This window comes from Carcharhinus amblyrhynchos, chromosome 4, assembly GCF_965287045.1.
Source record: "Carcharhinus amblyrhynchos chromosome 4, sCarAmb.v2.hapA, whole genome shotgun sequence".
In the NCBI taxonomy this organism is placed as follows: domain Eukaryota; kingdom Metazoa; phylum Chordata; class Chondrichthyes; order Carcharhiniformes; family Carcharhinidae; genus Carcharhinus; species Carcharhinus amblyrhynchos.
Genome location: NC_137327.1, coordinates 76,323,137 through 76,349,467, shown reverse-complemented (window position 1 = coordinate 76,349,467; position 26,331 = coordinate 76,323,137). Strand labels below are relative to the sequence as shown.

General features: G+C 37.2%; 1 protein-coding gene across 2 annotated transcripts in view; it reads right to left on the bottom strand.

Annotated features, from left to right (window-relative positions):
• LOC145342128 (ribosomal protein S6 kinase alpha-6) overlaps positions 1–26,331 on the bottom strand; it is a 120,929-nt gene that overhangs the window by 38,905 nt on the left and 55,693 nt on the right. For both annotated transcript variants that reach the window (XM_080187380.1, XM_080187381.1), the window contains exons 2-9: positions 23,824–23,940; positions 15,040–15,121; positions 12,858–12,938; positions 7,755–7,834; positions 7,092–7,198; positions 6,693–6,730; positions 3,675–3,817; positions 2,470–2,540 (exon numbers count right to left, since the gene is read on the bottom strand). In XM_080187380.1, the coding sequence (XP_080043506.1) occupies positions 2,470–2,540; positions 3,675–3,817; positions 6,693–6,730; positions 7,092–7,198; positions 7,755–7,834; positions 12,858–12,938; positions 15,040–15,121; positions 23,824–23,940 (719 nt within the window). The remainder of the gene's footprint in view (positions 1–2,469; positions 2,541–3,674; positions 3,818–6,692; positions 6,731–7,091; positions 7,199–7,754; positions 7,835–12,857; positions 12,939–15,039; positions 15,122–23,823; positions 23,941–26,331) is intronic.

Sequence of the window (26,331 nt, the reverse complement as noted above, 5' to 3'; positions counted from 1 at the left end):
GCAGCTGCTTCATAATCTTTACTTAACATACAGTATTCTCTAAGTTCATGATCATTCTCATTCCATGCAAGATAGGCTCACTTGAGCAAAGGGCAAGCAATCTACAGTAGTCCTATAAATGAACTTTATTCACCTAAGATAGAAAGCATCAATGACATGAACCTGCAAAGCACCAAAGACTGCCACGGTGTTGGGTCAATAGAATGGAGGCTTTGGCAGTTGCTTGTCAAATTTCTCATTCTGTCACATACTTCCCCAGCCATCAATTTGCAGGTTTCATGGAAAATGGAATCTTTGGGCGTACATGTTCAAACTCAATGCAATAAAAACAGAATTTGACAGAGAAACCAATTAGCCTAATCACCATAGACTCAGAGCATAGAAGGGGACGATTCAGCCCATCAGGCTTGTATTGGCTCTGAAAGAGCAATCCAATTAATTCAATTCCTTTTTCTTCCCCACAGCCCTGCCACATTTTGAGTTTAATTTTTCACTGTTCTACTCAATTGCCTTTTGAAAGTTGCAACTGAAATTTTCACCTGGTGCATTTCCGATTCTGAACTCTGTGTAAAAAGCATTCTTACCCCAAACCCCCTCTTTGGTTCTTCTGTCAATTATCTTAAATATTCTATGTAGATAGAATACAACCTCCCTAAATAATGGCACAACTCCCACATAATAAAAAAACTATTTGACTTTTAAGTGAATGTAAATTAATGCTTCCAATAGCTGACTTGCATAATTCCGATAAGGTTAGCTAATCTTAAAAATATAATTGGGCTATTTATACAACTAAAATACATTAAGATGTATATTTGGATTTAATTTTAGAAACTGTTTTTTCAATATATACATTGTTCTGCCTAGGCCTATGATATGGACATTTGGAAATTTAAAATCTTAAACTTGTCAAGATGATATAACATGCTGCGGGGGCATTGGCTTTACAGTGCCATTATGTGACATCTGGCACTAGTACCCTAATTACATTAAATATTTTTCTGTTCAATGTGGTAGTGTGGGCCAAATGTTTATTCTGACAATGGTTTATTGAAGTTGGTGTTAATTTAGAGCTAAGGAGTCTTCGGAAGTGAAAGCTGTATCTTATAATATTGCGATGATTTAGTCTTAAGGCATAGGCTGGAATCTTGTGGTCATTCATGCCGATGGGGTCCATCAGTCCCACCGGCAACAAACTGTTGCCACATGTTCCTGGCAGTAGGGTGGTGCAGGGGGGTGGCGCGGCGCGGCATTGGGGGGGGGGATGCGCAAACAACAGGCAACCTCTGACAGCAGTGGGACCAGAAGATCCCATGACTGCAAAAGATGGAAAATGAAAAAGCGCAGAAAATCTGGTCCATAAACTGTGTAGCTACAGTGGTTTATTACTGAATCCATAAGAATAATTTTGATTTATTATAAAGTAGCTGTTTACTATACAGAAAAATGAATCAGTTTGAAGCAATGACGTTTCAATATTTAATCTCATCTTCAAAGCCATCATATATCCAATTATCTGCAGCCAGCACAAAGAATTTAAAAATTACACCCGTTTACATTACAAATAGCAGACGTCAATGATGATTTTCAAATTACAATCTCATTTTGTGGTTTCAGATGAAATATGCAATTTTCTGCAGTTTAAGCTTGTTTATCACATAAGTTGTAATCCTCAATTAGATTTGTGTGTTCTAATCACTCTCCATTATTCCCTGTTTAAATTTGACACCTCTATCTACTTCTGACAGATTGATGTGCAGTTAACACAAGGCATGGGGCAGGTGGGGGCAGAGAGCACCAACCGCAAAGTAAAATTTAGAACTTCACTGTATTGCAATGTGTTTCTCTCAGATTATCCACTTAGACTTGCGGCCATCTAAACTAATTAAAGAACGTTTAAATAAACTAGTCAAGCTGGCCGAGTGACATGAGGCCAAACACTCACCTCTAACTTGAAAAGTTTCCATTAAAACTGCTTCCTAGACTTGCATTTTAATCTGCATGCCTCTCCTGAGTGAATTTTGATTGATTTTATGTTGATTTCAGAAAATGACAAGCCCCTCCCAAACTGTAACATCAAGAATAAAAACAAATCCTATATTTCTCACAGTTTTAAGTGGCAGGAGTTTTCATTTTATTGAATAAGCCAGGAGCAAAAAGCAGAGACCAGCATTAGGGCGCATACAATTGTCAATAAGGGGGTACAGAAAAATAGAACTATCTCTCTAATTATCTTTCATCCCCCAATTATGAAAGACTGAATGAACTGCCATGTCTATGACAGGCTCCTACTTAAAATAAACCTCTATATGATCATTTTATTTTCCAATATCCATTATATTTTCCTGTAACCTCAAAACGGTCACCAAGGGGGTTTCCATGATGTGTTTATTAAGTTAAGCATTATTATGCCCCCTACAAGCTAGAGCAAGAATATGAACTGCACAGAAGTACACTTAACAAACTTACTTGAGTATCATGTTCATAGTTTCATTCCGGTCTTTACCTTGAAATGGCAACGTACCAGTAAGCATCTCAAACTAAAAGTAAGAGCAAAATATGGACAGTGCCTTCAAAGCAAAATTGGGTCTTAAAATTTATTACATATGCAACTATTTGTCTTACTTAAATCAGTAGCAGTTTGATAAGCAATGCATAACATTTATATTCAAATAAATATTAGCCAGTTATCAGTATAATATAGAGCATACATATTAAAAAGCATTGGAAATTTTATATTTAAGGCCAACAAAGCAAATTTGACAAGAGGTAAACATCTGCTTATCTGTGGTATAGTATAAATAATTTGTAGTTTCTTGCTAACAAGTTGGTTCTGTCTTTAAATATTTTGAAATCCAGAGGGTAATCCTTAAATCCAAAAATTGCCACAAAAGGTTCCACTATCATGTGCGGAGGCAATGCCTAGTGGCATCATCACTGGACTAGAAAGGTAATGATTTGGGAACCTGGGTTCGAATTTCACCATGGCAGATGATGAAATTTGAATTCAATAAAAATCTGGAATTACAAGTCCGATGATCATAAACCCATTGTCGATGGTTGTAAAAACCCATCTGGTTCCCTAACGTCCACTAAAAAAGGAAATCTACTACCCTTACCTGGCATGGCCTACATATGACTCCAGATCCACAGCAATGTGGCTGACTCTTAACAGTCTGTTGTGATGGGCAATAAATGCTGGCCCAGCCAGTGACACCCTACATCCCATAAAAGAATTATAGCTTCAATGCTAAATTTGGGACATAAAGGTACTCAGGAAATTCAATCTTTGAGGCACTCAGAGCCCGATATTAAACCCCAACCAGCCAGGAATTCCACAACAAGTACTCTTAGCTCAGCATAAAGCCTCCAAATGAAACTTCCATAAAAGTGCAGCCTTAAACTATCACATTAACATCTGAAACAAGAATGGAGCTGACAGTTGGTTTCAGAATTACAGACTAAGAGCAATTGTATAACTAAGCTCTTCAGATTTAATAGCCCTCGAGTTAGTCACTCTCAATTTCCTTTGCCTAGGACCAATGCATCTGAAGAAACGTAGATAGAGTAATACACAAATGGAACTGAAAATTCAACACCAGGATATATTCAGTCAATTTCACTAATTAAAAAGGACCAATACAAAAGTAACGTGGGCAAAATCTCAAACATACCATAAGCACACCAAATGACCACCAATCTGCGCTCTGTGTGTGACCTCGTCTGTTAACCACTTCTGGTGCCATATACTCTACAGTACCACAAAATGAGTAGGCCTTCTTTTCTTGGTCAACTGATTCTTTACTTAGCCCAAAATCTAAAAATAAGAGTAATGTCAAAAATATGAACACTTCGCAAATAAGTAACCATCATTTTAAAAGTAATTAAAGTGAATAATGCAAATAATGGTTGATCTGATGAAAATGTCTGACCTTTGATTTTTAACCAAAAAATCCAAACATTTTCTACTTACCACCTGCTCACCGATGAAGTCACACTTGCCCTAGTCAAACCTACTTGATAGAATCATAGAATAGTACTCCACTGAAGGCGGCTGTTCAGCTCTGTGTCTGCGCACATCAACAGGTGCTATTAAGGCTGCCACCTCACTGGTACATACTGTGTTCCTGCTCTTTAATATGGCAACATGGTATCAAGAAGGAGCGGCTGATACACAGCCCAGTTCATTGGGATTGCAGAGCTGCCAAATAATTATGCAACAGCTGAACGGTAAATATGGATGGCAAGTTGGAGAGGGTATAGAAAAGCTTCACAAGAATGATTCCAGGGTTGGGGCATGTCAGTCACATGGATCAATTGGGACCATCCTCCCTGGAGGAGAAGATCAATAGCAGATTTGAAGGTGGTATTCAAAAATCATGAGCATTTTTCTTCCCGTTGGTGATAGGATGAAGAATCAGAGCACACTGATTCAAGGTGATTGGCAAAAGAAGTAATGGCAACAGGAGGAAAAGTTTTTTTTTTAATCAGTGAGTGACTAGGTCCTGGAATCCAGAGAATGTGGTGGAGCTAGATTCAATCATGGCTTTCAAAAGAGAATTGGATCCTTAACTGAAGAAGGGGGAAAAAAATGCCGGCTATGGGGAAAAATAAAGGGGAGTGGCATTAGATGAATTATTCTTGCAAAGGGTCAGCATGGGCAGAACAGGCTTCCTTCTGTGCTGCAAACATTCAATGATTCTAAGTCATGATTCATTACCAAAATGCCCATGTTTCTGCATGTCTGTAGTTTGACTATCCTCGGAGTGGGGGCAGACTGGAAGTGAATTATATATTTTCTCATCCTCTACTAAAATTAATCTCAGCAACTTTATAACTGTGGGAACAAATTCAAATTTTACCATGTGAAATTTGCAGAACATGACTAAATAAAATACTAAATGGTCAATTTATAAACTGGTTGAAAGGCCAATATATTCCACCAACCAAATAAGGATTACAGCAACGTTACTACACAATAGACGCTATTCTAACTAGCAACTGGCAGAAAATACTACTTAAGACTTGAAGACTGATGTCCCCATAGAAAATACTTGATGATATTTCCCATGCGATTATTTGAATCAGTTTCCTAAATCATACAAAAAAATTACAAATGTAAAATGGAGGAATTTGTTCAAAGATTTATAATAAAATGCAGCAACAACCTTCAGGATAATTTCAATCAAATATTTTTACAGTACATAAAACCCTATGAGAGCAATCTAATATTTAGGTCTATTGTAAAGAACACTGTGCAGAACCAGAATAGGTCCCAGACACACACTTTTCTGAAGATGATTTTAAATGAAAATTTTATCTTACATAAATAATGGTTTGTGTGTGTGAGTCAGACATCCCACTTACCAAAAAAAGATAAATGACCAATTACTTTGGATGTCTTCTGAAAAAAACATTAAGGTGCAAGGTTTTCGCTACATGGTATTACTTTTCATTTCCAGCAACAATCAATTTTTCAGCATTCAATGTAAGTTTGCATTTACTGTATCAAATTTTGTTCAGGTCAGCAAATTAATACATCAATAGATCAGCCTTGGGGCATTTTATTACTTTAGAGCGCTAGTACAAAGTACAAAGTTGTTGCTTTTCATTTGAGTTTTAATTAAAGCAACTTATAAAATAATTTGAGAAATTCAACTCCAGGAACTGGACAATGATGATGGTGCACAATGTTGAATATAAGGGCATTTAAACAAAAAATAAATTCTGCACTCAAATGAATTTCTCAAAACAGCTTCAATTTTTTTTCAAAATTCACTTTGTACTGCAAATTTTGATTAAGTTTCAGGCTCTTGTTTCGGACAATGTAATCACTTGATAACATGGTTTATCAGATTGGACCTGAGGTTAGGCCAAAATATAGCTTCAGTTCACAGAAAAGCCACTTGCTAGAAATTGATTGTTCTATGTCATCTGTTCAAAATTAGAGTGAAGGTGAAAAGACATTGGATGGGATAACAAAAGCAAGTGTTCTATTTCTGACAAATACACATCACGCCTTCTGATATTTTAAAAGCAGCTAAGGGCAAAAAGGTGGCTTGCAAGGATCTTTATATCTTTATTTGAGGTTCTCGAATCTTTAGCAAATAACATACAAACACCAGTGACTGCTTCCATCATTCACCTTTAAACTCAGGCTCCAAATTGATCATTCAAAATGAACAAAAAGTTCATCATATGGTTTCGTTGCAAACATAGCTATTTCCTGCTGACAGATTATGTACATTGCTCTTCTTTTATTTTCATCTTTACTTAAATGAATTAATGTAACAGCAAATGTTGCCTTATTCATCATTTATTCAATTGAAGGTAAGCAGTCAAAAATGATTATTTCTAGTTATTTCCGTAAGTGATGAAAACTGAGCAATAAGGTAATCCTCAAGTGATTTGCTTGCTGTAGGTCTTTCTTTGGTAGTGTCCTGACTTCATCCAGTAAGTCAGTTCATCTTTTGACTGCAGAGCATCAAATAATTCCTCCATTTTGCATAAGAAATTTTACTGTCTGGATTCAAACTACCTCAGCAAGAAGCATTCTCAGGATAGCAAATTTTGCTAACATATTGCAAATTACAAATCAGCTATTTTTTTTAAAAAGATCAACAAAACAATCTTGTTCATTAATAAAAACAATTATCTATATAGTTGACACACAGAGTAATGAATGTACCTACCTGTTAACTTGATATGTCCTCCTTCATCAAGTAAAATGCTGAAATTAAAATTCACAATCTCCAATACATGTACTTAAGTTTAAATCAAGCTAAAAAAAAGTCATCACAATAATAGGGTATTTACAAATAAAGTTGAGCATTTACTCTTAATGTTTAACAATCTATTGATTTTATATCACATAACATTTGCAATGTCAAATTTAAAAAAGCATTTCAAACTCGTATAAAATTCCTAAAAATGATACTTTAATATATTACTCAACTTGTTCTAATCAGCAATGTAATCATTGCATTTAAGAAAATTATGAAAAATACAAAGTTACTGTTTAAATAGACACAAAAATGCATAATGGAAAATATACAGTACAAATCCCAAAAGACAATGAATAAAAGATTTACTTTTCTGGCTTTAGATCTCTGTACACTATTCCCAAGCTGTGTAGATGATCCAAAGCAAGGGCCAATTCTGCGAGGTAGAACTTGACATCTTCCTCAGTAAACATGACCTGTATGAGGAATCACATTGTTTTATCAGTTTCTATGACCTCAGCACAGACAGCAGATATATGCATTAATGTAATTATAAATCTGTTTCCACAAAGAGTGGCTTTGAAGAAAAATTCACTTTTCTCACTAAATGCATACTGCCTGATATCAATAAATTGCCTTACATATCATATTGTATGATATGCAATTTATTAGTTGTGCCACACCAGTCTAAATACACTTCATCTACTATGGGGGGAGTAGGGAAAGAAGTAACAAGTCAAAACATAGTGAAATGAAAGTGGAAAAAAATTCCAATTTTTTTGGGACAGTTTTGAATCGGGATTAACAAGGAAGGACAAGTTTATTCAGATATCCATCCTGCTATTAAGGCTGTTCTGTTCCTTTTGGACACTTGAGGTTTACTCTCGATCCCCGATGACTGATTTTACTGACAAATAACAAATTCAGATTCAATGACCGTCAGCATCTTTTTCTTCTTTGCTCTTTTGTTTATTCAACTTGTATTTACTTTTGCAAAAACTGATTAGATGAAAAATATATCCAGTATCTTACCTCTTTGGATAAACGTGTAAATACATCCCCTCCCCTGAGGAAATCCAAAATTAGATAAAGTTTCCCTTCGGTCTGAAAGGCTGAAGTAAAAATTGGTAGAATGAGTGAAGACATTGAAACCAGTGTATTTTTCACATATTATACAACAGACTCAAAACGAAATATAAACTTCTATAGGCCGAATATACTGAGTACAATATATATTTTATGGACTTTAAAAAAGTTCCTACATCTCAAAAGGATTCAAAAATGTATGAACTGGGAGCCTCAGACACATGCAAAATGAAAAGCAAAACTATGGATTCATTAGAAGAGCTCATTAGCAGAGTAAAAAGGTCTTACTGCACACAGGAAAAAATGTATTGGATTCTGAGTGATTAAACAAAGTGTATTTTGATTCTGACAATTTTTTATTTACATTATATCAATCACATCATTGCAACTGTTTGGACAGAAAGGAATAATCTCAAGATATCCTAAAATATTACAGATTAAGTACATTTGAAATACAGTCACTACTGTAGTGTATGGAAAATGGACATATTACTTGTGCACAACTAGGCCCCACAGAAGGTAAGCAGATAAAAAACTAGATGATTAATCATTATGTTTGCAGGAAAAATGCTAGCGAGGGCCTCAAAATAACTCCTGTGCTATTCATTGATTAATACTGCAAGACCGCACCTCCACCTTCTACAGCTCCAAACTGAAACATCAGCCTAAATTATGTGCTCTAGTCTCCAGAGCGGAGCTTGAACCCATGACCATCAGGTCGAGAAACAAGAGGGCTTCCACTGAGAGAATGAAGATATTTTGTTTCATCAACTATTTGTCACACGGTCAAAATTCTGAGTCTCCAAGAACTCAGGTTTTATTCAATCTAATTCATTCTGATTGTTAATTATGAAACATGAGTTGCTTTCAGCAGAGAAGTCATGCTATACATCCATCCAATTCACAGTAAAGTCAACCAGTGTCACTCGGCACACATGCCTGTTTGGACATTTGCCCAGAATTCCATACTCTGAGCTCCTCTATAAGGACAAGCGGAGCAAGCATTTGTTCTCTTAAAAGTACAAGTGGAAAGTTTAAAAATCAATCTGAAAATATGGCTTTGCACAAAGTTGGTGTGAGTGTAAGCAATTACAAATCAAGTTTCTGCTGAGTTTTTGCCTACATTAACATCAAGTCAGGATCCATTCAAGTTCCATTAATACCTCTATGCCAAAATATACCCAAAACCACCATGCATTGAATGAAATTTGGTGCCATGATGACAGACCATGTGCATGCAGGTAGTTTGTAAAATATTGTCTTAACTGTTCAGGGGAAAAATTAAGATTTCCAGTTTATTATGCATCATCAGTGTCACAAAAGTGCATCTGCAGAAGACCTAACTGAATAGTATTTTACTGCACATCATACTTAGCATAAAATTAGGCTTGGAAGTTCACTTAAATTGAATAAAGTGTTATAATCTTGGTTCAAGAGCTTCTAATGAGAAGCAACTTTGATTTTCATGTAGAAAACACTACCCTATTCTCTTAGGACCCCCTTTTTAAAAATTACAATCAAGTATAACTGGTATGCCGTAACACTTTAAACCATTACTTTGGGGATTACGACATGGCAATCAGAATATGTGCAATTTTATATAGCTAATTTCATAACGGTATTCATTTCAGCTTTGCAAATGAATAATTTTAGAATTCTAAAGTGAATATTTAACAATAAATATGATGTACTACAACTGAATATACTTTGCAAATGGTTTGATAGAATGTGTTTCAAAGAGAAAAATCAAAGGTTCACAGTAGCCTCATTGTACATTTATGGGCTGATGTGCTCCAAAGCAAGCTTCTTTGGTTAACAGCATGAGTACTAGGTGCAGATCATTTGACAAACTTCCCAATCGGGGAAAAGATGAACTGGGAAGGGAGGGGCCAGAAAGAAAATAATCTAAAGACTTTGTTTAAATTTAAAAATAAAATTCTAAATAAAAAAAATCTACAGACATAATCAGAGGATGCTGGAAATAGACAATATCTGTAAAAAAGAAAAAAAGGTTAAGGGGTCTAAAGTATCCCATTTCTCCACCACCCCCATTCTAATGACGTTTACCTACATCACTACATCCTTCCTTCATTAACAAATTAAACCTGCTGTGCTCTTCTGGCTTTTTATTCTAATCTTAATTCTTGTTTTAATAAATACGTTTTGAAACTTTCTATTAATTCAGTCATGCATGCTAACATAACAGCTGCTACTACACCCTCAAATCCCACTTACATATATGAAAATCAAATCCAGGTTATAGCAGCAAAGTAACCTAAAATAAGATTTTAAGTTTAAGTTTCCCAAAATACTCACTTTGATAGTTACACATTTTTTTAAACAAGTCATTTTGACCCCAATACTCTGATTCATACTCATCTGCTTCCATGTATCAAGTTTACAGCACAAATATCCTAGTAGAAACAGAATTCTAAAAACAAAGGATAGTCCGAACATGAATGTGGAAACTATTACAACATCAGAAAAACTAAAATACTGGGCAGAGTTTTCACTTTGCGTGCGACTGGAAAAATGGCACAAGTTTCCAGAAGTGGTTTTCTCACGTTGTCACCCAAATTCATTTGTCAATTGCAAAACTCAAAATCTGCCTTAAATCAGCACAGTCAGGCACTGTTTTATATGAAAGTATTCTTTAACATTGTTAAGAGAGTGGTGACTTCACACAATTTGATTAACAGGACTGAAAATGCGTTTAATCACCAAAAAAAAGCATTTGAAATCACAATGTCTTGCTCACCACCTGACTACTCCAAAATTAAATTTCTGAAATGTACAGCATGATTCTCTAGTTATATTGGGTTATAGTAGCCAGTCTTTGTAAATTAAAAATTACATTCAAACGCTTTAAAAACATGCATGTTAGTGGCCTGGCATCCAAAAAACACTTGTTTTTAATGCTGACTTAAAGTCCTGCAAATTATTGCAATTAATTCCATTCCAAATGGTGGTTAATTTGCTTTGGCAACATGTCCATTTTTCTGGATGGGGCCAATTCCTAGATTACTGATTTTTAATTAAAGCAAAAGATAGCAGAAACTTGATTTGCGCTATATACAGTTTCCAGTTTTTTAAAAATTTACTTTACAATGCGTTATGTGGGTAAAATAACAAGGTAACCAAGAAATTCTTCCCCATCAACTTCAATTAATTAATTATGCACACAGAACGCTTTCTGTTTCACCTACAATGAAGCTGTAAAGTATCTGACAAAGCCAGAACTTTCTCCATTAAAATCAAAGTCTAACCAAAAATTCATTTACTTGAATAATTAACCAAATACACTCTTTCACATATAAAACCATTTCAGGTTTTTCACACTTTTTCCTGCCAAACATTAATGATTCAAGTCCATCAATTCTAATTATTCTATATCTATGACAATAATGCATGGGAAACTGGTACTGCTAACATATTTAATTAAAAAAACTCAGGAAAATTCCCTCCATCATCTTAACTCTCATATTCATAGTGCCTCAATAGCACTACTGTGTGAGAAAGCAATGTCGAGCATAAACATGTAACTAGGGACTGATAATGAATACATCCTGTGATCAGTTTTTGACAAAGGACATAGACAAGCACACAATATTTACGGTGTACGTATGCACATACTTTATGCTTCCTATCCTCTGTTGATTATTTACTTTCTCAAGACTCCTATTAAATTTCAGTTCTTAGTTAACAGTAGGAGCACAGGTAAATCAATTCTGTCCTCACATCCACAATAAGCAGCTATTACTGAGCAAACGTGTATGTGCGTGCACATGTTTGTGTAAGGCCTTCTTTTTCAAGTCTGGCTTTTATATATTACATTATTTGTAACACATTATTAGATGTTAGCTGCCCTACTCAAAAATGCACAGATCATTTATCAATAGTGGTGAAATAAGTAGTTACAAATAAGACTGTTAAGCTTTGAAATGGCCTATAATTTAGGGTAAAATTAGGGGCAGAAGGGGTGTCACATGACTCATTCTGAATTCTTCCCAACAACAGGCATGGATAATGTGGCTGTTGAGGATTAAGAGAGGTCAGGGTTGTTTGCTGGAAAGGGGGTGTAAGATGTTCACACTTGGAAACAATGATACTAACATCTGTGTTTACTATGGTCAGACTGCTAGTTGCTAAAGGAATGTATTGAGAATGTCGACTTGCAAATAGTTATTCTTTAACCTGTCCATTTAATTACAAGATGAAAGAGAGTTGAAGTCTTGTGAATAGCTGATCAGCATTTCTGTCTGGATACAAGGACCATGGGATTCATACTGACAAAGAGATAGGCTTTGAAAGGGGAAAGGTTTCTACAAAAAATTCTTGAAACTCAGGCAAGCTACTAGGATCCTGGAGAAAGGGGCCAATTAGGAACTGAAGGTCTCTATGGTTTGCAGTGCAGACACAAGGCTGAAGAATTCACATTAGATGGAGAAGATAAAATTCATGAGGATTTGCAACAAGGCTGGAAATGCTCACCTAGCTTGCACCAGAGATAAAACTTCTAGGAAAAACCCTCACCGTGAAAGACAGTTCTGGGGTTTACAGTTACTAGGCTGGGAAAGGAAAGAATCAGAAATAAATCCTCAGAAATTAAGAATTACTTCATATCTGGTTCAGGAAAATCTATTGACTGTTTGAGTGACAGTGTAAAGAATATTTGTGAAGTGGGTGTTTCAGTTGTGCTAAAAATAAAGGGGGAAAGTTCCGTTCTGTAATTTAAAGCACATGTTGAGGACAACAAAAGTGTTCCATTAATGATTTTTTCAGTCTGTATGTTACAGTAAAGTCTTAGAATGTGAAATCTTGTGTCATCCTTTGAGTTTTCAGTTGGAAGTTCCCATTTCTTTAAAAGTTATCGATCTCTACAGGGATGGTAACAGTACAAAATACACTAAATGAGAATGCGAGTATTGAGCCGACACCCTGTTGATAAGATCTCCAAAATACAATGCAGCAACAGAATAAAATTAACTTTACTTAAAGCCACCTAAAAGTATAAAAGTTACTTATTACGAGAGAGGGTTTAGTACTTGCCATAGTGTAATTTAACTATAAACGGATGATTTACTTCCACTAGAATATCTCTTTCCATTTTTGTTCTGACACGATCCCGTACTGAAAAGAAAAAACGTGCAATCATTGAAAACAAATACAAACCATCAAATAGTTAAAGAAAACTCTTTACAAGGAGTATCCAATTCAGCTCTTCAGCTGTCGCTGTCTGCACCAAGCCAAATGTCCTAACCTTTCCCAACTAGAACTAAAATCATATCCTTCAGAAATGCATAATTAATAAGTATGTGGAAAACAAGACTACCACATTAATTCTTAGTGACCCTCCTAGATTTTGCCTTCTGAGTTACAATGTACTCACTGAATTATTTTCGTGAAAATAATAATCTAATGCTAACATGCACAAAAAACAAATGCAAAATACTACAGATGCTGGAAATCTAAAATAAATGCAGAAGAATGTTGCAAATACACAGGTTATGCAAAATCTACAAAAAGAGAAACAGAGTTATTACTCTTTAGTAAATAAGAAAGGATATATCTGCTGTGGGAGGAATGCAGCAGAGGTTTACCAGACTGAGTCCTAGGGTGGCAGGATTGTTGTATGAGGACAGATTGGATCAACTGTTTACTGGCGTTTCTAAGAACAAGGGGGGATCTTATTGATACGTATAAAATTCTGACAGAGCTCAAAGACTGGATGCAGGGGTGATGTTTCCTTTGGCTGGAGGGCTGTCTAGAACAAGAGATCACAGTCTCAAGATACAGAGTGGGCCATTTCAAACTGAGATCGAGAGAAATTTCTTCACTCTACCACAGAAGGCTGTGGAGGCCATATCACTGAATATATTTAAGGAGGAAATAGATTGATTTCTAGACTCTTAAGACATTAAGCAGTATGGGAAGAGTGCAGGACTATAGCACTAAGATAGACGATCAGGCGTGATCATATTGAATGGTAGAGCAGGCTTGAATGCTGAATGACAAACTCCTGCTCCTATTTTTTACGCTTCCCTGGGTTTCCTTTGGGTCAGTTTAGCCACAAAAACCCAGTTAGTATAAATCCACATGGTGAAAAACTGAGGAAAGGTTGCAGGCAGAGACATCAAATAACTGAACGTGTAATTAACAAACATTCCCTTTCCTAACCGCCAGATGTTCCATCAGGCTTTCTAGTTCTCCCAAGGAAAATAGTGCTTCACCAACCTACTTGAAGCAGTTGATATATTTGCCAAAACTCCAAAACTACTAGCAACGATCTGAAAGCCTTGCTAGTTCAAAATCTTAACACAGTGTATTTACTGTTGCAACACATTACATTTAAAGCTGAGTGAAATAATGCCAATAGTGCCAAATATTTATTAGAGACGGCTGAGCTAAATAATCTAGCCATTACCATCTGTCAAAATTCACTTCTTTCATGGGCCTTTAGGGTTTGGACTTAAAATGCACCATTGCTCCTTAATTTGTATTATATGATTGACCAACTAGTTAAACCTATTGAGGGCAGAAGATCTCTTTATAAATTTAGAAACATTTAAAGCAAGCAATTTGTAAAAAAATTGGTAATTAATATTTTCTATAAAAGCTTTATGGTCAAATTCAAAGTTAATTTATTATGTCACAAATTGGCTTACATTAACACTGCAATGAAGTTACTGTGAAAATGCCCTAGTCACCGCACTCCAGCACCCGTTTGGGTACACTGAAGGAGAATTTAGCATGGTCAATGCACCTAACCAGCACTATGGGAGGAAACCAGAGCATCCTCAGGAAGCCCATGCAGATAAAGAGAATGTACAGACTCCACACAAACAGTGACCCTAGCCAGGAATCGAACCCTGATCCCTGGTGCTAAGAGGCAGCGTGCTAACCACTTGCCAATGTTAAGACCCATTTATTTACTATTAAAATCCATCAACATTGTAAAAATGGTTAAACAAATATAGAAAAGGCTGGAAATACCCAGCAGAACAGTAACATCAATGGGGAGAGAAACAGTTAATGCTTCAGGTCAATAACCATTCATCAGAACATGCAAATTCTGTTTTCTCTTCCTCCAGTATTTTGTTTCTCATTTAAGATTCAATTTTGCTATGGTGTTGTAAAAACGTGAACTGTTTAATTTTGTTCCTTATTCCTCTTTCACACGGCAGACGATTAACTATTCAAAAGCAAAATTTGTAAGGAGATTCAGACTTGCCTTTCAAAGTAGCTTTCTTGAGTACTTTCATTGCATACAACTGTCCAGCATCAGGACCAACTGCTTTTCTAACTAAAAAGACCTGATTAAAGAAACATGCAGAGACAATAAGTTATCATGTTGCTAAAAAATGGAAATTCAAAGCATCCAGGCATACTAAATTCAGAAATATCTGGGTTAATTAACTATCTCTAACTGAATCTCTAACTGATTAAATAAAGGTACAGGAGTAGACCTTTGCTTCACAATCCCTCGACTTCCCTTGCCAATAAAAACCTAGCAATCTCAGTCCTGGAAATTTTAACCAGTCCAGTATCAGTCTTTTATGGGACAGAATTCCAAATCACCATTACAATTTGGGTGGCAAAAGTGCTTCTTCATTTTGTTCCTCTAAACCTTAAGGTTACATAAGTATGTAAGAAATAGGAACAGGAGTAGGCCATTTAGTCCCTCAAGCCTGCTCCTACATTCAATATGATCATGTCTGAGGAGATTGCGGTCTTAACTCCACTTTTCTGCCAACACTGCATTACCTTTGACTCTTTCGTCAGTCAAAAATCAATCCAATTCCTTCTTGAATATATTCAATGACCCAGTTCATGGCTCACTAGGGAAGAGAATTTCAAACACCAATGATCCTTAAGTGGGAGATCCCTGATTTTATGCCCTTTTACTCTGGATTCTCCTCACTCAAGGTAACAGTTTCTCTGTGTACCCATTTATCATTTTAAATACCTGAACAACAGAACATTATCTGGTAAAATATTTTCAAAATAACTGGCAGTTCAAAGATGAATGTTCAATTAACAAACAAACAATTGCTCCAAATAACATAAACATTACATCCCAACAATTCTGTAGACATGTCTCAATACCTGCCAGTTCTGACTCCACTGGTACATATTTCCAGTATTTTCTGACATATTCCATGCTGTACTGCATATTTTCTTTTCACACATCAGTGGTGGTTGGAGGATAAGGAAGAAAGTGACAAAACTACATTGCTGTCGTGCAAGGCTAAAGCTTCAGGTGTACTGTCACTGACAAAAGTGAATTTTTCAGAGATGGGAAAGTGGCCATAAAAGCGGTGAATGAAGTCCTGAACAGATTTCCAAATTAACTAAGGTGCAACCCATCAAGGAGTTTATTTACAACTGCTTGGACTCAATGTCATGCTGAGTGTAACTCCTCTGTAGCTGAAACTGGTTTGGCCACTGATTCGCCTGTGCAATTTATAATTTGCAATACTATGTATGTTTTTCAACTACTACACAAGTGTGATTACTCCTGTCTTTGTTCTCAAAACACCATAAATATATTGACTAGGTGCCAAAACCTTTGCAGGCATGTAATAAACACGGCAGAGATTGTAGAACCCTCCCACACTCGCTATGCAGGGATGCAATGTGCAACAGGGGAAACCACAAAATGACCTGATCATTGTTGGTTATCTAGTATTCTGCACAGATTACAACTTGCCTTTATATGGCATCTTTTGAGTAAACTATCCTAAGAATTTTTACGGGAGTATCATTAGACAATATTTGATAGCAAAACATGTAAACAAATATGACAGGTGGCCTAAAGTTTGGTCAGAGAAGTAGGTTTTAAGAAGTGACTTGGAAGACAGGTAGGCAGAAAGGTTTGTGGTGGGGGTGAGGATGATGGAATCCAGGTTGAAACAATACAGAGAATAGAATACAGAGATTCAAATGTAGTTATTCAGAATTACAAATGGTGCAAAGTGATTTTCTGTCAGGATTGGTGCTGAAATTGTTCTTGTTCACTCTTTACGTTAACAATTTGGACTCAGGAGTCCCCTTAATGTCTTGATAACTGATCAAATCATCTCTCAACCTTCTGTACTCCAGGGAATACAGCTCTAATTTGTGCAATTGGGCTTTATAATTTAATCTGTGGAGGCCAGGTATAAATTCTGGTAAATCTATGCTGCTCTCCCTCCAAAATCCAGACATATTTTCTGGGATGTCATATTCAGAACTGTTCACAATACTCCAGATGTCGTCTAACGAGGGTTTTGTGTAGCTGATGCATGACCTCCTTATATTCCAATCCTCAGTTAGAAAGGCCAGCATTCCATTAACCTATTTTATTATTCCTTGTGACTTTCATCATATTTTAATGATGCACCAGCATCTCCAAGTTTCTTTGGATTTCCACAGTTACTAGCTTTTCACATTTAGAAAATATCCTGTTTGATCATTCATAGGTCCAAAGACAATGAGCTCACGTTTGCCTTCATTGTAATCCATCGGCAGCAGTTTTTTTTCCCTTTGACTTAATCTATCAAAATCTTTGTTTCAGCAGCAAATTTGGATAAGTGGCTTTCTATCCCATTAGCCTGGTTGTTAATGAGTACGATGAATAGCTGAGGCCTCAAAACGTATCCTTGCAGGACATCTGTCTCCTGGAGCTCAGTCAATTTCAAAACCAGGTCAATAATTTGCACAAGAGGGAGAAATGAATGGAAAGTTATGTTGCTGGATCAAGTGAAGAAAGATGAAAGGAGGCTCTCAACACTAGCTTGAGCCTGCTGGGATGAACTTCTGTGCTCTAAATACTTGCAACTATTTCTTCATAATTAAAACAGGATGTGTGAAAGTCTTCATTAAAGTGCCTTACTAGAAGCATTGCTAAAAGTTTCGGAGAGCAAAACTATGGGATCACTTTAAACTGTGTGCAAGTTAAAATCTTTGAATGAGAGTGTTTACAACCAGCATGTTCCATCCAAATCAGACAGGATGCCCTTTTGAATGCAAAGGGTGTTTTGGAAGTAAAGTCAATACTTGAAGAGCTAAATTACACTGGCTGCATATTAACATGGATCAAGCAATGAACTTTCTTCCCAATCCAAATGATCCTGCTGGGGAAGTGGCTCCAAGATTTAACAAAATATAAATAAATGAGTTACAAAAACTGATGCACAAGTCAGTGCTGCATTACAAGATAGTTTGAGGCAATTGATTCTCTCATTTTAAATGCTGCCAGGATACTTTAGAAAGATGAGTCTGAAAGAAAATACTCAACTAACCACAACTTCCACAAGCTTCCATGGTTTTGGAAGTCCTTTTCATTTTTTACTATGGTCATGCACGAAGCACAAACTAATCTTAGCAGATTTGCAGAGCCAGTACTTAACTGGATTTCCCAACAGTCACTTGAGGAAAATTGCATGTAGACAGTTAGAATTATACGATTTGACAGAGCCCACATAGATGTATAAAAGGGAAATTGTGTTTGACAAACCTGTTGGCAGTTTTTTGAGAATGTTATTTGTAACAAGGTTAAAGGAGAACAAGTGGATGCGGTATACTCGGATTTTCAGAAGGCTTTTGATAAAGTTCCACACAGGAGATCAGTAAACAAAATTAGAGCCCAAATACATGAATACGATGGGAATGAAGGGATACGGTCCCCGGAAGGATAGGGAGTTTTAGTTCAGTAGGAACTTCAGCAGCATGGTCAGTGCAGGCTTGGAGGGCCAAAGGGCCTGTTCCTGTGCTGCGATTTTCTTTGTTCTTTAAGTGAATATGCTGGATTTAAGAATTGATGAACAAACAGAAAACAGAGCAAGAGTGAATGGGTGATTTTCAGGATGCCAGGCTGTGAGTAGGATTAGCGCTTGGGCCACAGCTGTCCACAATCTATATAAATCATTTATATGTGGGGACCAAATATAATATTTCCGAATTTGCTAATGACACAAAAACAAGTGGGAATATGAATTGTGAGTAGAATACAAGGGCATTTCAAAGGAATTTGGAAAGACTAAGTGAATGGACAAAAACATAGAGATAGAAGATAATGCGAATAAGTGTCAAGTTATCAATTTTGATAGAAAAGAACAGAACGGCGGAGTATTTCTTACAGTGTTAAGATCAAGGGTTGATATCCAAAGAGACCCGAGTGTCCATGTACACAAGTCATGAAAGACCATCATGCAAGTGCAGCAAGTATTCAGAATGCAAACAGTATGTTGGTCTTCATCATAAGGGAATTGAGTACAAGAGTAAAGACGCTTGATGCAATTGTACACAGCCTTGGTGAGACTTATCCAAGGACAGATGTACCTGAAAGAGAAAGTGCAATGGAGGCTCATCAGATTAATCCCTGGAATAGTGGGATTGTCGTATGAGGAAAAATTGAGGAAACTGGGCCTCTATTATCTAACGTTTTAAAGAATGAGAGGTGATCTCATTGAAACTTACAAAATTCTTAGAAGCTGTGACAGGATACTTATGGGTAGGATGTTTCCACTGGCTGATGTGTCTATAACCAGGAGACAGAGCCCAAGGATCATGGGTAGGCCATTTAAGATTGAGATGAGATGGAATTTTTTCACATAGGTGGTGGTGAATCTTTGGAATTCCAAAGGCTATGGAAGCTAAGGGCTTCCTAAGGGCTGTGGAAGCTCAATAACTGAGTATGTTCAAGGAAGAAGTTGATAGATTTCAGGATCCCAATGACATCAAGGGATAAGGGGATAGTGGGGAAAATGGCAGAGAGGTAGATGATTAGCCATGAGCTGTTGAAATGGAGAAGAAGAATCGATAGGCTGAATAGCCGACTCGCGCATTTTTTTTTCTATATTCTGAATGTATTTGGCAAATTTGGGACGAGTGACCATTGTATGGTTGAGTTTTTGATGCAGATGGAGGATGAGAAAGTAGGGTCCCAGACCTGTGTCCTCTGTTTGAACAGAGGGGAGTACAATAGGATGAGAGAGGAATTGGCAAATGTAGATTGGGGGCGCAGATTCGTCAGTAGGACTGCTGAGGAACAGTGGAGGATCTTTAAGGAGATCTTTTTCGGTGCTCAGCAGAAATATATTCCAATGGTAAAGAAGGAACGTAGGAGAAGAGATAATCAGCCGTGGTTATCAAAGGAAATAAAGGAGAGTATTAAATTAAAAGCTGATGCGTTTAGAGTGGCTAAAAGTAGTGGGCGAGTAGAAGATTGGGAGAGGTTTAAAAATCAATAAAGAATGACCAAGAAGTTGATAGAGAAAGGGAGGATAGGCTATGAAGCTAAACTAGCACTAAATGTAAAAAAGGACAGTAAGAGTTTTTACAAATATATAAAGAGGAGGAGGCTGGCTAGAGTGAATGTTGGACCCTTAGAGGATGAGAGGGGGGATTTAGTGGTGGGAGATGAGGAAATGGCTGAGGCCTTAAATAAGTTTTTTGCCTCGGTCTTCACGGAGGAGGACATGAATAGTTTGCCAGATATTAAAGATAGAAGGATGGTAGGAGTTGAGGGCCTGAATGCAATTACTGTCACTAGATAGGTAGTGCTTGATCGACTAGTGGGACTGATGGTGGACGAGTCCCCAGGACCGGATGGAATGCATCCCAGGGTTCTGAAGGAAATGGTAGAGGTGATAATAGACGCCTTAGTGATTATTTGCCAAACTTCGCTGGATTCTGGGGAAGTGCCGGAAGATTGGAAAACGGCTAATGTTACGCTGCTGTTTAAAAAAGGTACAAGGCAAAAGGCAGGGAATTATAGGCCAGTTAGTTTAACGTCTGTTGTTGGAATAATGCTGGAATCTGTCATCAAAGAAGAAATAGCGAGGCACCTAGAGAAGAATTGTTTGATAGAGCAGACGCAGCACGGATTCGTTAAGGGGAAGTCGTGTTTGACAAATTTATTGGAATTCTATGAGGATGTGACTAGTGCGGTAGACAGAGGAGAACCGGTGGATGTGGTGTTTCTCGATTTTCAGAAGGCGTTTGATAAGGTGCCGCACAAAAGGTTGCTTCAGAAGGTTAGGGGGCATGAAGTTGGGGGTAAGGTGTTAGTGTGGATAGAGGATTGGCTGTCTAATAGGAGGCAGAGAGTTGGTATCAATGGGTGCTATTCTGATTGGCGGTTGGTAACTAGTGGAATGCCACAGCCTGAAGAATTGGCGGGGCGGGGGGGGGGGGGGTTTTGCAGTTTAGAACGGAGTTGAGGAGGAACTTCTTCACTCAAAGGGTGGTGAATCTCTGGAATTCTCTGCCCGTTGAAGTGGTGGAGGCTACCTCGCTAAATATATTTAAGTCACGGGTAGATAGGTTTTTGGTAGGCAAGGGAATTAAAGGTTACGGGGAGAAAGCGGGAAAGTGGAACTGAGCCACTTCAGATCAGCCATGATCTTACTGAATGGCGGGGCAGGCTCGAAGGGCTAGATGGCCTACTCCTGTTCCTACTTCTTATGTTCTTATATGTTTACTTTGGTCTTCCCACTAGATGCATGAAGCTAGTGGCTAACTGCTGCAAGCTTCATGTCTATCTCAGCATTACCTGTGCAATATTCTATTTAACACAGACGGTAAATGTCCAATGGAAATGAGGCAAGATCCATCTGTTCCTGTTCCTCTGTTTTGTGATTCTGTTCTTGGAATCATTGCAGCCAAGCAGCACTTAATCTCAGGGCAGAGAATATTTTTCAATACAGCCTCTTGTCTTACTCAGCTCAAGAATGAAAAAAAACACCTCTCTAGTGATACATACAGTCATTAATTCAAGTAATGATACTGATTAATCAGGGATGAGCAGCCAGTGAAACATTTTAACAAGAGTGTTCTGTAAAAGGGTACATTAGCTCTAGCATGGTAATGATCAGTGAGTCAGAAGATTCTTTGTTGATAATGGGCATATTTATGTCTGTGTATGAGGATAAATCAGAGCTACTGATTTACAGTAATCGAGTTAGTCAAGCTCCATTTTTATTAAAATGTATTTTGTGATTTGTACTGGTGCTTTGACAATTATTGTGAAAAATCAAAATAAGTATTCTTTATACATGTTCCTATATATTTGTATAATCAAGAGGAGGATATGCAAAATGCCTGAATTGGAGGTTGATATGGCAATTAGCAGTTCTACAGGGAGGGGAAATGGGGTTCAAATTTATTTCTTAGCAATTCTGGGTTTTGGTAGCTTGTGGGGGTAGGAAGTGGTGGGAGAATAGGAGGGAGGTCGTCCAGAGGGCTGGCAAAACTGGGGTGAGCACCCTGGAATGAGCAAACAAACTTGTATTCATCTGAAATTCCCTTCACTATATCTAAAAGACATGAATCCATTTATTTAAGAGAACCTAATGCCTCAGTAATCATCAATTAAATTTTCAGATGGACTTATTAAATGTCTATATTCTAGTGTTCCATGGTTTTTCTTCAGGACCATTTTTTTGTTATTGAAACTCATCACTGCCCATAAATACAACCAATATACTTTTCATGCTTGAATATTAATCAATAACACTGTACTCAATAAATGTATAACACAATTAATTTGTTTACAACACCACTGCAGTGAACTCTAACTTTTAAGATTTAAAGCATTGACATGGAATGTGATCTGCAGATTTACTCAAATACAGCTAATTGCAGCCTCAAAAAGTGTAATCAGAATTTGTCAATTGCTCATAAATTTCCAATTAAACCAAACAGAGTAATGCAAATTTAGTCAAAATTTTAAAACTAAGAAATCAGCCAAGCTGAGTGAATGTTAATTACCATTTGTATCATTTGATTTCAAAAAAATTTAAACAGAATTATGGATGTAAGAGTGAACCACTAGTAGTTAAAACAAGCTGACAGAGATCCTGCAAAACAAGTTTATTAAATGAATTGCTGAGGCAGGCAAGCATGGGATGTCTGAATTTTGGTCCATTGTCTGTGAGCTAGCTGATATCAGGAGGACTGGGGGCACTTCAGATGGAATGGGATGGGGTGGGCAGGTCAGTCAAAGTTCCACCTCCTAACAATTATCTCTCAATCCCTGCAGAGGGACAGATATTAAGGTTAAGTTTGGGTGCAATGGGTATCAAAATATATGTATGTATAATGGCAATTTCGGCTAGGCATCAAATGGAAAGTAACATCTATGGAGTCACACCCGAGAGAGGAATGAACCCCTTAGATGAGGAAGAGTTGGGGGATATTTGCTGAGGGGAAAGAAAAATGGAATGGTGTCAGATTTCTGCGAAGTTGATTAACATAAGGACATTTTGACTCTGGAAATATTGAGACTGATCAGCAAATATCAAAACATGCATATATTATTTAAATTGTGCACACAATTAAACTTCTGGACACTTGTTTTCTGCACAGTTGGTTCCCAAGTGAGCCTTCATGATAAAACATGGACAGCAACTGTCTGTGGGCTACCTGGTTGGGAACACCATGCCCCTGATTCCAATTCAGTTTCACCTAATGGCTACACAAATACACTTCCAGCAGAAATGGAGGCCTTCATTAATTTTGGCCTTCACCAGCCTAGGAACAGTGACCGATTATAAAGCCCTCCCTCGGCTCCAACATCCTCGACTGAAATTGACCAGGCCAAGGATGAAGCCTCTGATCTGTGGCCTTTAACTCAAAACAAGGAGCCATTCTTTTCTAATGTCACGTACACAGTGCATGAACCATTAACTGGTCCTGAATTACAGTTACATCACAAGATATTTTTGACTTAAGACTAATAATAGACAAAGTTAACCACAGCAGTTGGAATTCAGTAACTTTATTCTGCACCAGATAATCCACTCCAGTTGTTCAAATGCAGCAAAAGAGAATGCTCATATAACAATGAAGGCTGGATCAACAACAGAGAAAATGTGATACTTTGTAACATGCTCACATTTTAAAAATTGCATAGGCAAACTTAGTGAAAAAGGGCGAGATGGACAAATTCATTTGAATTCCTGCCTGATTAACAAAGACTGATCAAGCTTCCCTCAACAACGTGTTGTAACTAAGATTACAGAGCACTTACCTTTCCAAAAGATCCCTGACCCAGAACCTTCAGCAACTCAAATTGTGTGGGATCAGCCTTCTCACAGCCTTCCTTCACATGATGTGTGATTGCAATCTCTTTGAATCTTCCTTCATCCTAATGATACAACATTTAGAAAATATAGCTATAAAATTAAACATCAAGAGGCAGCCAAGCATTATATTTCAGCAAAAATAATCTCAGTTATCAGGTGAATAGGCTGACCAATTGATAATTTTTTTTCTTTTGCTTAGTATAAGGAACGATAGGAAGTCAAGAACATTTTGGTCGCATCATGGAACCAATAGATATACAGGAAAAGGAAGTGCAGAAAAGCCCACAAATAAACCTGCACAACTAAAATTAGTCTCAGTATTCTCAGATGAGATGAGGAGACAAATCACTCAGCACTGCTGCTTCAGCTCACCATCCACTGAATCATCTGATGGGCAGTGTGTGTCTAACATGAGATGACGACAATATCAGACTTTGCTCAAGGCCAGTCCGATGTACTTCAAGGACAAATAATACAACATTCACTGCCAAGGCTTACATGTAAATAATGGTATTGAATCGTAACTGGTGCCCAGCAAGATGAAAGAGAGCTAGAACTGGACCGGGGACTGGTGCACTGGAGCAGTAACACATTTGCACAGCTTTGCAAAGGTGCCAGTGCTTACTCACACAGAGGAGCCATGACCAGTTTGTGGAATTGAACATTGAACACTACAGCACAAACAGGCCTTTCGGCCCATAAGTTGCACCGATCATATCCATACCTACTAGGCCATAGAACTATCTATAACTCTCAATCCCATTAAATCCCATGTACTCATCCAGAAGTCTCTTAAAAGACCCCAGCGAGTTCACCTCGACCACCACCGATGACAGCCGATTCCATTCACTCACCACCCTGGGTGAAAAAGTTACCCGACATCTCCTTGGTACCTGCTCCCCAGCACCTTAAACCTGTGTCCTCTCGTAGCGACCATTTCAGCCCTGGGAAACAGCCTCCGAGAATCCACCCTATCTATACCTCTCAACATTTTATAAACCTCTATCAGGTCGCCTCTCAATCTTCGTCTCTCCAGGGAGAAGAGACCTAGCTCCCTCAACCTATCTTCATAAGGCATGCCTCCCAATCCAGGCGACATCCTTGTAAATCTAAATTGCATCCAGCCCTCAAAGCCAAAGCAACTTAATCTCATCTACCTGAGGAAAGATCAAATGCTAATTGGATACTGACAACAGTACTGCAAACACTCAACTACAAAGATGTTCTAAAACTCTTGTTGCCGCAATTGCTGATCACTCATGGAACTGCTTATGAATCAGAGGAAAGTCCTTTAACAGGACAAGGCTATGATATAAAGCACAACATATCCTGCTACAAACTATAAAGTAAATGTTGCTAAATGTAAAAATGAGTTAAGGAAGTTAAACAGAAACAGTAAGAAACAATTTGAAATAGTTCAAAAGGATGAAATAGTAGGGAATTTTTACATACAAATTAGCCACTTGGACTGATGCAATAAACGGCTTTTCTTGCACTTTATACATGCAAACAACAGATACAAGGAAATATTTTGTTAAACTGGTTATATATTTGTGAGTTTACACTGTATAAAAGGTTTTACAAGCTGATTCAATTTATTTCAATTTGTCTTGTATTTTACTAATTTACTACACTGCACTACCATACATTAACTTCCTTTGCCTTTTCTAAATCATATCACAGACAACATGAATGCGGAACCAAACAGGAAAAAAATTTGCATGCCACATTAACACAAACAAAATTCTGTTATATAATAGTGTGCTGTGCACTAAATGCCTTGTGCATAACGAATTAAATTGAACAAACTGGGAATTGATCCAGAAAAGAAGGATTCATGACTCAAATGTGGAAATAAAGACACACCGTTCTGTTCAATATGCCAAAACACCCACACTGCAACCCACTACAAGCCTGAAGCACACATGCACAGTTATTAACAGTGTTTCAGTCACAATGTAAAAAATAACTCCAGAAAATTTCTGATGGAAACAAATCACAATTTATCACCTGTTTTCTGATCAGATACACGGATAATTTATTTTACTTGAACTGAATTTCACAGCACAGAAATAGACCACTCAGCCTACTTAATCAATGTCGGTGTTTATGTTCCGCATGAGCCTCCTCCCATGTTACTCCAGCTCAGCGTAACAACATATCTTTCCATTCCTCTCTCCCTCATGTGTCAATCTAGCTTCCCTTAAAAAACGCCTTCTACTTGTATCCAATTTGGAGCAAATGGAGTTGGTAGTCTAACAATTTCATTCTTAAAACAACTAACGTGCAAAGCAACATCACTAAATTTATAATCTTAATTATTAGTGCCACTCAGATGAAAATCACTTACATCACTGCAAGTATAACAGGAATTAGAAAGTTTCAAAATTTCCAATGTAACCATACTTTAGTCCAACTATGATATTTAATACAGCTCTACATGAATTATTAAC